Source organism: Eumetopias jubatus, unplaced genomic scaffold (genome assembly GCF_037043125.1).
Source record: "Eumetopias jubatus isolate StellerSeaLion01/CBP00866 unplaced genomic scaffold, mEumJub1_p1.0 scaffold_6, whole genome shotgun sequence".
In the NCBI taxonomy this organism is placed as follows: Eukaryota; Metazoa; Chordata; class Mammalia; order Carnivora; family Otariidae; genus Eumetopias; species Eumetopias jubatus.
This window is the reverse complement of record NW_028274812.1, coordinates 144583797-144598842: the sequence shown is the minus strand read 5'-3', so window position 1 is coordinate 144598842 and position 15046 is coordinate 144583797. Positions and strand designations below refer to the sequence as shown.

Here is a 15046-nt window from a genome sequence, read left to right as displayed (position 1 = left end):
CACGCGCCGTGTGCCCCGCCCCCGCCCCCGCCCCGGCCGCCTCTCCCGCGGCGCAGCCACGCCTATCGCCCTCCGGGGGCGGGGCGCGTTTCCAGCCGGGCGGTTGAGAAGGGTGCGCCGGGCGCCTGCGCAGATCCGAGCGTCGGCCCTCCCGCCCGGGTGAGGGGCGCGGTGGGCCCCGGGGCGAGGCGATGGAAAGGCCGGGCAGCTCGGAGGCGGAGCGGCCGGAGGGCGAGCCCGAGGTGAAGAAGCGGCGACTTCTGTGCGTGGAGTTCGCTTCGGTTGCGAGGTGCGACGCCTCCGTGGCTCAGTGCTACCTGGCCGAGAACGACTGGGAGATGGAAGTAGGCTTCGCCGCTCTCTTCCGCCTCTTTACCTCGGGCGGGGGGGCGCCCAGGTCTCACGGCTGTTGTGTGTTTTTCAGAGAGCGCTGAACTCCTTCTTCGAGCCGCCCGAGCAGGAGAGCGCGGCGGAGAGCCGTCCTCGCGCGGCGGCGGGGCCCGAGTCCTGGTGAGGAGGCGCGCGGGCCGGGCGGAGGCGCGGGGCTGGGGGCTTCTCCGCGCGCGCCGCCGTCCGGGAGGGAGACCGCTCTGCCGCGTCAGAGGAAGGACGTGGGCGCTTCGGGCTGAAGGAGGGAGGCCGCGTCGCTGTGGAAGAGCGGGACCCGGGGAGTCCCCGGCTTCCCGGGCTGTTCATTCATTCCCTCCCTGCGGCGGACAGCGTGGTGGTGTGCGCGCTGCTCGCGCGGCCCAGCGGCCTTACTCCCCCCGGCGGCCTGGCCACCTTCCCGGGTTGGTGCCCCTCACCCTCTCCCTCCTGCCTCGCAGGTTGTTACGGGGCATCCAACTTTCGCTTTCTCCAGTGGGCGTGTTCTCTTGCCTTGCATCCTTTGTAAAGATATACTTACTGATGTAGAAATGGTTGGGGCTTGGAGCCCGCGACCAAGCAAGAAGTCTTCTTTTTTTTTTTTTTAAGATTTTATTTATTCCAGAGCGCGAGCGAGCGCGCGCAAGCATGAGCGCTGGGAGGGGCAGAGGGGGAAGCAGGCTCCCTGCTGAGCGGAGAGCCAGGTGCGGGGGTGGATCCCAGGATGCTGAGCTCCTGACCTGAGCGCAAGGCAGCCCCGGAGCGGACTGAGCCCCCCAGGCGCCCAAGAAAGAATTCTTGAGCCGTCTTTGGTTCAAAAAAGGTGGTTTTATTACAGCACGGGCACAGGACCCCTGGGCAGGAAGAGCAGTGGCCCGGTATATGCTTTCAGGGTGGGAGGGGCCTAGGGACAGCGCGAGCCTCCAAGGTGTTTTGGAAGCAAGGTTTCCAGGACCTTGAGGGGGCTCGCTATTGTTAGGAAAAGGTCATTTGTTACCGTCTAGTAAGAACTCAGTCGTGAGACCCTTCAGATGAATATCGGTGGGTCCTGTGCTTGGGGGACGACGATTGCCAACACGTAGCTTTGGGGAGGATGGTAGAGATAGAGGAAGTTTCCAAGGGTATTTTTGTATGTTGAAGTTGACTTACAGGATCCTGGGGGGTTTGGCTGAAATTGACTTTTGACCTTAGCAAAGTATTAACATCAACGCAGCTGAGTTCCTAGAGGAAGGTCACGCTGCCTGTTTCAAGGACTTGTCAGTGGGCTGTAGGTAGTAAGGAAACTTAACTTTTCTTTTGCCTTTGTTTCCCACGTCATTTATTACCTTTGCCTAGAACCTTTTGTTCGACTCTTTCCGTGCGAAGTCATATAAGGCCCATCTTAGACAGGACTTACCTCCCGAGCAGCTTTCCTCGATCTCTCAAGTCTGGGTAGGTTTCCCCTTGTAGGTAATCTTAGAGCATCCTGCATGATCCCAGTCATAGTAACTTAGTTTAGGTTGTAATTGCTGTTTAATATTTTCTGTCTCCCATTAAACTACCCATTTGGTGAAGTCAGTATCTGTTTTATACATTGTTAATTTCCCGAAGTCTAGTACAATATTTGGCATATAAGAAGCTCTCAATAAATGTATATAAAGTTCTCCCAGATATATGGGCAACCTGTAGAGTTAACGGTTCGCAGTGAAGACACTTTTCTCTCTATGATCTTTCAGCTGCACCAGTTTACAGATGTAATCGGATCCTTCCATCAGGCTCCCTTCCCTGACTAGCCCTTATTGGGGGAATCGTCCCCCCATCTGCAGTGATAGAGCTCTGCCTCCCATGTTGTGGTATTGGCCTAGCTCAAGCTGGCCAGTCAGATCCTCTCTCCTGAGATTTCCAGACTGGGAGGAAGAGTTCAGTCCGAATCTTCCTGTGGAGCTGGAATGGTCACATGCTAACCTAGTATTTGTGGGGAAAGCTGAGAATGGTGGTCTGCAGAAGGAGAATGAAGCCGAGGGAAGTTGAGTCAGTGGAGTCAGATCAAGAGAAAGCCTTGATTGCATTTCCTCAGGGATAGCTGCATTCCCATACCTGGCTCTGTGACATGCTTCTGTTTCTTCTAAATTCCTCTATTTTGCTCATAGGAACCTGAGTTATTTTCTGTCAGCTGCAACCTAGATTGTAACCAGTAAAGAAATTGGAACAGAGGGTCTTGATGCAGGGTGGTGAGTTCAAGCCCTCACTATTTTGAGGGTGGAGCCTACTTAAAAAAAAAAAGTATGTGCAGGGGGTGCCTGGCTGGCTCAGTTGGGAGAGCATGCCACTTTTGATGTTGGGGCTGTAAGTTCAAGCCCCATGTTGGGTGTAGAGCCTAACTAAAATTAAAATCTTTAAAAAAGAAAGAAAGAAAGAAAGAAATGGAAACAGAGGAAGTGGATTCCCTGAAATAGTCCCACAGAAAAAATCTGAATCCAGCTGAGTAATGGTGGAAGGGAGGACCGTTAGGAGTCCCCCATCCCAGAATTGTAAACTGGAACGTTTGTGACACAGTTGGCAAAATTTGAATAGGTCTTAAAATTATATAATAATGTTGTATAAGTGATAACTTTCTGATGTTCAGTAATGCTGGGTATACAGGTAAGCCTGTCCTTGTTTCTAAGAAATACATACAAAGGTATTTATGCACACATTTCAGAATAAAAAGAGCAAAGCAAGTAAATGTTACATGAAATGTTAACATTTATGTGGGTGAATGGGGAAAAGAAATCTTTTTACTGTTTTACTGAAAGTCTGATTTTATTTCAAAATAAGTTAAAATAATAAGTTAACTAGATTTATTGTGGTGGTCACTTCACGGTGTTTACAAATACTAAATCGTTATATTGTGCCTGAAATGAATATAATGTTATATGTCAATTATATCTCAATAAAATTTTTTAATTAAAAAATTAAAATATTGACATTAAATTTATTAAAGTTATAAATATAAAAACCTATTTCTTAAATTTATGTATGGTATATAACTGCTTGGCAGTCACCTTTTAATAATGGTTTGTCCCTCCACTCAAATACCTGTGCCTCGGTGGGGATGGTGTGAGGTGGTGTCAGGACCGTGGACTGGAGCTTGTGCGTGTGGGCCCTCCAGCGTGGTAGTCTCAGGGTAGTCAGACCTCTTAGGTGATCTCTCAGGAGAGAATGTTCAAAAAGGCTTGAGTGAAAGCTGCGAAGTTTCATATGACCAAGCCACTTCACCTTTCAGTGAGGGGGCTGACAAATTGCAGCTGTTACTCACAATGAGATTTTATTTCGTATGTTTCATACATTTCACATATGATTTAAAGTGAATCCAAAATGGAAATCTTACACTACATAGTCTAATTTCAGGTCATAGTTTACAAAATCATTTTAGTGACTGACCCATGTCTTTGAGGGATATTGAGTTGGCTCTAACTATGTAAGTGAGCAAACATTTGGATAACACGGTAAGAATCTATCTTTCCTTAGTTGTATGACTTCTGCTCTTCTATAGGCAGATACTTTCAGAGTTCTTTTAAAATTTATTTATCTGTAAGATGAGTACAAATAGTTAGAAAATAATTTAAAATTAATCAGTTCAGAGATGATTTGCAGAGTTGTGCTTCATTGTAATCTTGCCAGTGTTGACCTAACGAATGAGGAGACAACTGATTCCATTAGTTCTAAAGCCAGTACATCTGAAGGGAATCAGCAAGAAGATGGCAGCGTGTTCTCTTTCATTACCTGGAATGTTGATGGATTGGACCTAAACAGTCTGCGAGAGAGGGCTCAAGGGGTGTGTTCCTATCTAACTTTGTAAGTATTATTACTTAGGTACAATGGTAGCATGATAACGTGGCTTACTTATCTACAAAGAGAGTAACGGTCAAGATCATGAGCTTTGGAATCCGATCTGAGTTCAAAATCTAGCTCTCAGAAGAAACATGTAAAAGAATGGAGAGTGATTGCCTCTGAGAGCAAGAGTGTGGAGGAGGTGGGGAGGGAACACTAATTTTTGTTAGATGCTTTCTGGTACTGTTTCACTTAAGAAACTTTGTATGTAATTATTGCTCTGAAAGTAAAATTATCAGAATGGTCTGTGTCTGCTACACACTGGCTCTATGACCTTCTGTAATCCCTTGTGAACCACCGGAGTTCTCTGCAGCTCAGTTTCCTCATCATGGTTAACTGTTCCACGAGGACTGACAATTTGTAAGGCAATCTAATGGAGGATGGGACCCTTGTAGGCTCTCCATATACTGATTTCCGTAGTCCGTGATTCCAGTTCTTTTTACTTTTAAAGTGTTATGATGTACGTTTTTCTTACTTAATTTGATCTTTACATTATTTGTAAAATAGCACAGATCTTATTTTATAGTTATCAGATATCAGTATAAACATTGAATATTAGGTGCTCTAGGGGGCAGTAATTTTGTGTTTCTTTTATGTTGTGGTATTTTGCTAATCTAGGTGTCAGCAAATGAAATAGTATACCTGGGATTTATTTTAAATTGGTATTTTGAATTAGGTACAGCCCAGATGTGATATTCCTACAGGAAGTTATTCCCCCGTATTGTAGCTACCTAAAGAAGAGAGCAAGTAGTTATGAGATTATTACAGGTAACAATTTTCCTGTTATTGTCTTTGTCTTTGAAAAACAGTCAATGAAAGAGATAAATCAAGGTTAGCCTACAGGAGCACACACCAGAAAAAGCAAAAATAAAAAAAGTTTGAGAAAAGTAAGCCAGACACAGGATACTAGAAAAACCATAGGAGAATATGTTTTACAGTTTAATATATGTGAAAAGTATTGGAAATGGATGGTTTTTCCAGGAAAAATGTAAATTTTTAGCCAAAATTTTGAGACCTGGAGTAATTTTTTAGTGAAATTAATTTATTAAAAATTTTAAGTGTGATAAGTGCATTTTGGTTATACTTTTTCTAAAAGTCTGTTTTTATTCCTTTTAATTGATTTTGGGTTTTTTCCTAGCTTTTTGCCCTGAATAGTTTTTTGACTTTCTATCTATTTTGTTTTTACTGAATGCATTTAATGTACCACACACTGGCTACATTCCATAATAGTTGGCTAAATCTCGTGTTTTCTTTGACTTTCACTTTTACATAGTATGTGATTTTAATTTTGATTTATAATAAATTCTCAGTTGCTAAGGAGAAGGTAATCTCTTGTTTCTGTTTTTCTTTCTGTCTTTGTGGGACAACTTTTCTGCATTCTTTGGGGATTCTTTTTGACTCTTTTCTGTTTTAGATTTCTGTTTTCTGAATACCATGCTATTCCTCCAACTTGGTTTCCTTCCTCGTTTTATTGGGTCTTTTTTTTCCCCCATTGTATTGTGTAGGAACTTTCAAACTGGAGGAGTGTGACCTTCAGTTCTGGAAAATTCTTTCCCTCTCTCCTTTCCTCCTCTGTCCCACTCACCCCCCCCCACCTGCTTGCACACTGCCATTTTTCTAGCCCACCTACTGTCCTCCTTAGCCCTCCCTTTCCTTCCCTTGTTTCTTCCTTCTCCCCCTTTCCTCCTTTCCTGGTTTCCCTCTGCTCCAGTAAATCACTTTCCACTTCTTCAGCTAGTTTGTTTTCTGAAAAACAGTTGGAAGCTTTTATTCACTGCCCCTCTACTTCTTTTCTCTTATGATTTTATACATTTCTAGATTTTTTATTCATTTACTGTAATTTTTCTGGTGCTTGCATGGTGAGAAGTAAATGCATGTTAGTTTGGCTCAGTGTAAGTCTCATCTTTCCTTTCAGAAATTTCTCACATTTTCTTGCTTGATATTGGCATTAACCATTTTTGGCACTTATGTGAATTCTTTTTTATTTTTATATTTCTTCGATATATCCAGCTACATTTGGGGGGGGCGTAAACATAGGGACTCAGTTGGCTGGCTGTCTTCACCTATTTTGAAATAATAGTTTACTTTAAAGATTCAGCTCCATTTAAGTATCTGTACTGTTACAAAACCTTCAGTAGGGGAACTTGTGATAAACTCAAAATACTCTTGACTTCTCAGCCTAAATTCTTTTCCACAAACATTTGAAGGTCGTGACGAAGGATATTTCACAGCTATAATGTTGAAGAAATCGAGAGTGAAATTTAAAAGCCAAGAGATTATCCCTTTTCCAAATACAAAAATGATGAGAAACCTTTTGTGTGTGTATGTAAGTAATTTTTTTAAATTGATTTTTTTTTTAAAGATTGAATTGTTTCTTATAGTTCCATTGTGGTATCTTTTTTTTTTTTAATTGCCATTAGAGAAAATTTTGTCTCCAACATTCTTTTAAATAGTCTTAAAGAACATTGTAAATTAAGTTTTTACACAAATTTCAATACAAATTTGTAAACATAAAATCCTGATCCATTAGGTATCTTCCTAAGAATACTCAAGAATTTACTAACAGTTCACATTTGCTTCCTAAAATGTTTTTTTTTTTTCCTAAATGCATTGCATATGGTACTCTGTTATACTCGTGAGGCTTACAAGAATGAATCAAAAGATCTTCCTCTCCTAGAGCTTATAGGTTGGCAAGGGAGAGATTGTAGTATATAGTAACTAAAATAAAGGAAAGGCATAAATGCCCCTGGAGGAGGTGTAATGATGTGCCATGGAAGTTTAGAGGTAACTTTTAGCTAGATTGTTGTTGTTGTTGTTTTAATTGAGGTATAATTGGCACAACAGTATATACTTTCAGATGTACAATGCAATGATTGGATATTTGTATATGTTGCAAAATGATCACCAGTTAACATACACGGTCACAAAATTGTTTTCTTGTGATGAGATTAGCTAGGTTGTTTAGTGAAAGTTTGATGAGGGAATTTGTATTTGAATTGAGCCCTGAAAAATACGTAAGATGTAGGCATTAAGAAGAGTCCAGGTGGCAGAACCACCATGAGCAAACTTTGGCAGATTGTATATTGCAGGATGTGTGTATATATGTAAAGGTATATGAGAAAGGACATATATACGTATAAACGAACATTATATTCAGTTGGGTATAGGGGGCATGAAAAGGAGTAGTGTGACAAGAAGTTGGTAAAGTAGGTTGGATCCAAATTACGGAAGGTCATGAATGCCCAGTGTGAAAGAATCTGGACTTGATTCTGCAGGCAGTTAGTTTAAATAATTAATAGATCCTGCATTTTTAGTATCTTAACTGCTAAATGGTAAATGATTCTCATTCATTTAACTGACTTCTTTTGAGTACCTATGTGCCAGGCTCTTGGTAATAGCAGAAAATAAAAGAACCATCTTTGCTTTCAAATGACTCATGACTTTGTAGGAGAGAAATAATTATGCTGTAATTCAGTGAAGGGAACTTTAAAATGCTATAGGAATATAGCGGAGGGAGCCACTGATTGCCTGGGGACATTGGGGAAGGACTCCAGTGGAGATGACATTTGAGGTAGGTCTTGAAGTAGTAGTGGGTGTTTGCTAAGTAGTCTTTGGGAGCAGGATTATCATGTTACACCTTGACCTAGAAATATGAGCACAGTGCTGATTATGTAGTTTTGCTTTGGTAAATATATACCAATCAATTGTAATCGGTTGATTCTGTTATCAAATTTCAGCAATAGTGGTTGGTGAATTTTAACAACTATAACTGTTTATCCTGTTGCAGGCAAGTGTGTCGGGAAATGAACTTTGCCTTATGACTTCTCATTTGGAGAGCACCAGAGGGCATGCTAAGGAACGAATGAATCAGTTAAAAATGGTTTTAAAGAAAATGCAAGAGGCTCCAGAGTCAGCTACAGTTATATTTGCAGGAGATACAAATTTAAGGGATCATGAAGTGAGTGACAAAGTCAGTTCTGTGCTTGTGGGCAGATTATTGCTGTGGAAACTAATTTAGGTTTCTTTTGACCAAAGCTGTTATGTGTAAGTGACCTTGCAGATGCAATTCAGTAAATACTTGGCCTGTGCTGTAGGCCTGGCACTGGGGAAGTGGAAGCAGGAGGAACGCTTACGTTATTGGGGGAAAACAGAAATACTGCATCTGAAACAGTCAACACAATATATGTTGATTAAAAAGAGGGGTATAAAGAAAGAGTTAAGAAAAGATTTAAGTTTATTTGCAGTATCTCAAGTGGCAAAGTGAAAAGAACAGAAAGATTTGGCCATCACAATTGTCCCTACCTCTCTTCTGAGTTTTCTTTTTTTAGCTTTTTTTTTTTTTTTTTTTTTTACCCCCTTTTCCTGGTACTGCCATCTCCGGGACTGAAACAAAGTCTCTCTCCCCTTAGTTCATTTGAGACGCACTGGGATTTTTCAGGATCTGTAGACTTAGATCATAATAAATGGTAAGCTGGCCTTGCCTTTTCCCCCAGCTCTGGCTGAACTCACATCAGATTAGAAGTGAATTGAAACGTTCATTTCACTGTCATAAGCTCCAGGAGTAGAGGAAGAAGTGAAATGAGAAATGAAAGCCTGTCAGGACCTCAGAAGTGAAGGCAGTATCCTAAATAAAGTGGTGCTCTGCTTCTCTTTGTGATTTTGTGCCCTTGTACACAGATCATTTTTTTAAAAGTCTAACTATTGGACTGTTTGCAAATCAGTAACTTCATGGTAGCTGTTTTGTGGTACCTGGTTGACTAACTGACCTGCTTAAAAGAGAAGTCCTGTTTTTCAACAAATGGTGTTGGGAAAACTCGATAATTCACATGCAAAAAAACAGAGTTGCATCCTGGCTTTATACTCTATATAAAAGTTTATTCAAAATAGATCAATGACCTATTATAAGTAAAAGCTAAAACGATAAAAAGAAAAAGGGGAAAAGCTTCATGACGTTGGATTTGGCAACAACTTCTTGGATGTGACACCAAAAGCATAGACAACAAGAGAAAAAAAAAAGATAAGATGAACTGTATCACAGTGAAAAACTTTTGTGCATCAAGGGGCAGCATGATCACAGAATGAAAAGGCAGCTCATGGAATGGAAAAAATATTTGCAAATCCTATAGATGACAAGTGAGTAATATAATTAATATGATATTGATGTTATCTGAAGAATTTCTACAATAAAGAAACCACCTGATTTAAAAATGAGCAAAAGGCTTAAATAGACATTTTTCCAAAGAAGAAATACAGATGGCCAATAAGTACAAGAGAAGATGTTCAGCGTCACTAGTCATTAGAGAAATGTAAATCAAAGCCATCATGAGATACTACTTTGCATCTGTTAGCATCAATATTAGCAAAATACCAGAAAATAACAAGCATTTGCGAGGATTTGGATTAGAGCCCTTGTGCAGTGCTGATGGGAATACCAAATGGTATAGCTGCTGTGGAAAATTGTGTGGTGATTCCTCCAGTTTCCATATGGTCCAGCAGTTCCACTTCTGGGGTGTATACCAAAACAAAGAAAAGCAGGGTCTTGAAGAGGTATCTGTGCACCTGTGTTCACAGCAGCATTATTCACAATAGCTAAAACATGGAAGCAACCAAAGTGACCATTGACAGATGAATGGATAAACAAAATGTATATGCGTGCAATGGAGTATCATTCAGCCTTAAAAAGGAAGGAAATACAACATGCTACAATATGGACAAACCCTGGACATTACGCTAAGTGAAATAAGCCAGTTACAGAAGGACAAATATTTTACGACTCCTCCTATGAGTTTCCTGAAGTAGTCAGATTCATATAGATGGAGAGTATAATGGTGGTTACCAGGAGCTAGGGGAGGATGGAAGGGGCAGTTAGTATTTATTGGGTACAGAGTTTCAGTTTGGGAAAATGAAAAGGTTCTAGAGACGGATGGTGGTGATGGCTGCACAGTTACATGGATGTACTTACTGCCATAGAACTGTGCTAACTTTTATGTTACATATACAGGCATACCTCAGAAGTATTGCAGGTTCAGTTCCAGACTACTGTAATAAGGTGCAATTATAATAAAACAAGTCAAATGAATTTTTTAGTTTCCCACTGCATATAAAATCATGTTTATACTACTGGAGTCTATTTAAAGTATGCACTGGCATTATGTCTAAAAAAGCAATGTACATACCTTAATTAAAAAATACTTTATTGCTAAAAATGCTAACCATCATCTGAGTTTTCAGCCAGTTACAAACTTTTTTGCTGGTAGAGGGTCTTGCCTTAATGTTGATCAGGGTGGTGGTTGCTGAAGGTTGGGATGGCTGTAGCCATTTCTTGAAATAAGACAGTGAAGTTTGTTGCATTGATTTGACTCTTGCTTTCCTAATTTCTCTGTACTGTGCAATGCCTTTTGATAGCATTTTACCCACAGTAGAACTTCTTTCAAAACTGGAGTCAATTCTTTGAAACCCTGCCACTGCTTTATCAACTAAGTTTACATAATATTCTAAATCCTTTGTTGTCATTTCAACAGTTTTCACCAGTTGATTTCATCTCAAGAAACCACTTTCTTTGCTCATCCATAAGAAGCAACTCCTCATCATTTCAAGTTTTATCATCAGATTGTAGCAAGTCAGTCTCATCTTTAGGCTCCACTAGTTCTAGTTCTCTTGCTGTTTCTACCACATCTGCAGTGACTCCCTCCACTGAACTCCTGAACCCCTCGAAGTCATCCACAAGGGTTGGGAGTCACCTTCTTCCAAACTCCTGTTCACGTTGATATTTTGATCTCTTGCCATGAATCATGAATGTTCTGAATGGCATCTAGAATGTTGAATCCTTTCCAGAAGGTTTTCAATTGATTTTACCCAGATCCATCAGAGGAATCACTATATACGGCAGCTATAGTTTTATGAAATGTACTTCTTAAATAATAAGACTTGAAAGTGGAAATGACTCCTTGCTTCATGGGCTACATAGTGAATGATCTGTCAGCAGGCGTGAAGACAACATTCATCTCATTGTCCATCTCCACCAGCTCTTGACAATGAGCAGGTGCATTGTCAGTGAACAGTAACATTTTGAAAGGAGTTTTTTGTTTTGTTTTCCTGAGCAGTAGGTCTCAACAGTGGGCCTAAAATAGTCAGTCATACTGTAAACAGGTGTGCTGTCATCTGGGCTTTGTTGTTCCACTTGTAGAACACAGAGTAGATTTAGCATAATCCTTTTTTATTATTAAGCTTTTATTTTAATTCCAGTACAGTTAACATACAGTGTTATATTAGTTTCAGGTGTAAAATGCAGTGATTGAACAATTCCATACAGAGTTAGTATCATTCTGAAGGGCCCTCGGATTTTTGGAATGGGGACTGAGCATTGGCTTCAACTTCAAGTCTGCAGCTGTGTTAGCCCCTAAAACAGTCAGCCTGTCCTCTGAAGCTCCAAAGCCAGGCACTGACCTCTCTAGCTGTAAAAGTCCTAGATGGCATCTTCCAATAGAAGGCTGCTTCATCTACATTGACAATCTGTTGTGCTGTTGCAGACACCTTCATTAACTCTCCCAGCTCGGTCTTCTGGAGAACTTGCTCTAGCTTCTCCATCAGCACTTGCTGCTTCACCTAGCACTTCTGTGTTACAGACATGGTTTCTTTCCTTAAACCTCAGAACCAACCTCTGCTGGCTTCAGACTTCCCTTCTGCAGCTTCCTCACCTCTCAGCCTTCACAGAATTGAGAGTTAGGGCCTTGCTCTGGATGAGGCTTTGGCCTAAGGGAATGTTGTGCCTGGTGTGATCTTCTATCTAGGCCACTCGAACTTTCTCTGTATCAACAGTAATGCTGTTTCACTATGTATGTGTTTACCAGAATGGCAGTTTTAATTTCCTTCAAGAACTTCTCCTTTGTATTCACAATTTGGCTAACTGCTTAGGGCAAGAGGCCTACAATTTGGCCTATCTTGGCTTTAGATATACATTACTCTTTAAGCTTAATTTCTAGCTTTCGATTTAAAGTGGGAGACAAGTGACTCAATTTCAGTATTGTGTCTCAAGGCACGGAGAGGGAGAGAAGAGGGAAAAGCTGCATTGGGCTTTTTTCCTAAGAGAAAAACTGCTCAGTGGAGCAGTCAGAACACACAACATTAAGTTCACTGTCATATGGGCACAAGTACAATAGTAACATCAAAGATCCTGATCACAGATCACTGTAACCAATACAGAAATAATAAGAAAGTTTGAAATGTAAGGATTACTGAAATGTGACACAGAGACACGAAGTGAGCAAATGCTGTTGGGACAATTGCACCAGTAGACTTGCTCAATGCAGCGGTGTCACAAACCTTCAACTTGGAGAAAACACAGTGTCTGTGGAGTGCAATAAAAGGAAGTATGCCTGTATTTTACCACAGTAAAATGTTTTTTAAATCCTGGAGTGTGAAGAGGGAGGAGGATTTGATATTAAATTTCAAATGAAACTGAAGGCAGTTGACCTTAGTCAATCACATAAATTGTATACATAGACTAAAATAGAGTAACAGTTTTGCCTACCTTTCACTTGTGTTCATTTTTCAAAAACTAATAGCAATAACAGAGGCTGTGAGTTTCCAGCCTTCTAAGTTTTATCGGCTACCCAGAGTTAGGAATCTGTTTATGGCAGAAGAGAAGGGCAAATTCCAGACCTCTCTGGCTGTTTAGGTATTTTTATATTAACTACTTATTACCATACAGCAAAATACCTTTCATAATATATTTAATATTAATACATAGTCTTGCTTTGGGGCAGTAATTTGTGACATTCTGATTTGAAATGATGCACTTAGACATAATAGGAAACGTTTTTTAGTTCAGGAGAAAAAGGACTGAATCTTAAAGAGTTTTCTTTTTCATTTCAGGTCACCCAATGTGGTGGTTTACCCAGCAACATTTTGGATGTCTGGGAGTTCTTGGGCAAACCTAAGCATTGCCAGTATACGTGGGATACACAGATGAACTCTAATCTTGGAATATCTGCTGCTTGTAAGCTTCGTTTTGATCGAATATTTTTCAGGACAGCAGCAGAAAGTGGCCATATCGTTCCCCAAAGTTTGGACCTCCTCGGGTTGGAAAAACTGGACTGTGGTAGATTTCCTAGTGATCACTGGGGTCTTCTGTGCAACCTTGATGTAATCTTGTGAAGGGCTTTCCAAATAAGAGTTTTCTATCTTCTGAGTAATTTTGTTCTGGATTTTTGCAAATGTAATTTTCACCTGTCTGGAAAGGTAGGTTATATGGAGGAATTGATATACTACATCATTGTAACAGGAGAAAACACTACTGTGATTTTTATTTTGTGGATTGTGTACTCAAATTTCAGAACTAAATATTGATGTTTATTTAAACTAAAGCATACAGAATATGAGACTTCTTATCAAGGCCACCAAGACCGTCAGAGCTCCTGATACTGCTCAGAGCTGCCGGCTGGTTCTCAAGCAGGGCCACGTTGTCCCTGGGCTAGCCTTTATATTTTATTTTTAAAATCAGGCACCAAATAGTTTATACTTTAAGTAAATCTTTAAAAATGAAAATAAGAGGTTATTGTGTTTGGGGGAATTGAATCTTTTAATTCAGGTAATCTTAAATGAAAAAAGCCATGATTATGTACATTTAAGTAGATGGCAACTATCCTATAGCAGACTTTATTTTTGTCAGCTAACAGTACATGATTGGTAAACTATAAATGAAATCTTTTGATTTGAAATTCCTTTACTTTTTAAAATTCATGTTTGTCAACATGTCGCTGTTCATGTTGCCAACAGAGGCAAAATTAGTCTTGATAATGATTAAGGTTGGTGTTCTAGCTGCGCTGGGCTTTTTTCCTAAGAGAAAAATAAATGTTTAAAGAGGACTAGCCTTTTAGTTTTACTTCTTATAAAATTGAATTATTTTACAGGAGAGGGATAAGGAGCACTTTTTAAACGTGCTTTAAAGAAACTTTCCTCCCCATAAAAGAAATGTACTTTAAATAAAGAATTTTACTTGTTTATAGTTTGTTTTAGTATGCTTTTGTGCCCATGATGGGATTGAAGTTTTTACCTGCTTCCTGTTTCTGGCCCACTGCTGCTACTCACCTTTGTGAGGAAGAAAACCTCATCTGTGAAGCTTCTCAACCCACCAAGAACTACCAAGCATACACTGACAACCTCACTGTAAAAAAGGAAAGCCAGGGGGAATAATTAGAATGAGAAGTCACAGAGCCTCATTTTCATCAGGGGTGTCAAAATTAACAGCAAAAACACCTAAAAAAAGACAAGCTGAATTTATATATAATATTCCCTTTGTAGTGACAATGGAAAGGAGATTTGTTTATACTTAATCATTTCAAATGAGAATGCTAATAGCATACATTATGGAGGCAATAGTTCATTTATATAGGAAAAGGATGTTTTTGGCATAAATTGCTTATTCACTTGGAAGAATAATTGTTGAAAGAACCATACCTTATATCACATTATAAAAAAAAATTAGATGAGTGAAAGGCTAATTATAAAAAATAGAATATGTAGTACTGTGTATTAGATTAAATAATTATCAAATTGAAAACCTTGAAAGCATTTTTTTTAAGATTTTATTTATTTGAGAGAGATAGTGACAAAGATAGCGAGAGAGAGCACAAGCGGGGAGGAGAGGGAGAAGCTGACTCCCCGCTGAGCAGGGAGCCCGACATGGGGCTCAATCCCAGGACCCTGGGATCATGACCTGAGCTGAAGGCAGATGCTTAACCAACTGAGCCACCCAGGCGCCCCAGGAGCATCATTTCTATGACTCAGCATTCAAGTGAAATACTTTCCCATTTACTGTTTATAATGA

General features: G+C 40.2%; 1 protein-coding gene across 1 annotated transcript; it reads left to right on the top strand.

The window, feature by feature from the left end:
* Nucleotides 1-113: 113 nt before the first annotated feature.
* Nucleotides 114-14222, top strand: TDP2 (tyrosyl-DNA phosphodiesterase 2). Its single transcript, XM_028107445.2, has 7 exons — nt 114-344; nt 425-510; nt 4009-4182; nt 4895-4986; nt 6426-6544; nt 8006-8176; nt 13093-14222. Exons 1-7 carry the CDS (start codon nt 192-194, stop codon nt 13372-13374), a joined length of 1077 nt encoding a protein of 358 aa, XP_027963246.1. The 5' UTR covers nt 114-191; the 3' UTR covers nt 13375-14222.
* Nucleotides 14223-15046: the final 824 nt, after the last annotated feature.

Coding starts and splice junctions, on each gene's coding strand:
- TDP2 (XM_028107445.2), top strand. CDS start 192: ATGGAAAGGCCGGGCAGCTCGGAGGCGGAGCGGCCGGAGGGCGAGCCC. Junction 6,545..8,005: donor GAAACCTTTTGTGTGTGTAT/GTAAGTAATTTT, acceptor ATCCTGTTGCAG/GCAAGTGTGTCGGGAAATGA. Junction 8,177..13,092: donor CAAATTTAAGGGATCATGAA/GTGAGTGACAAA, acceptor TTTTCATTTCAG/GTCACCCAATGTGGTGGTTT.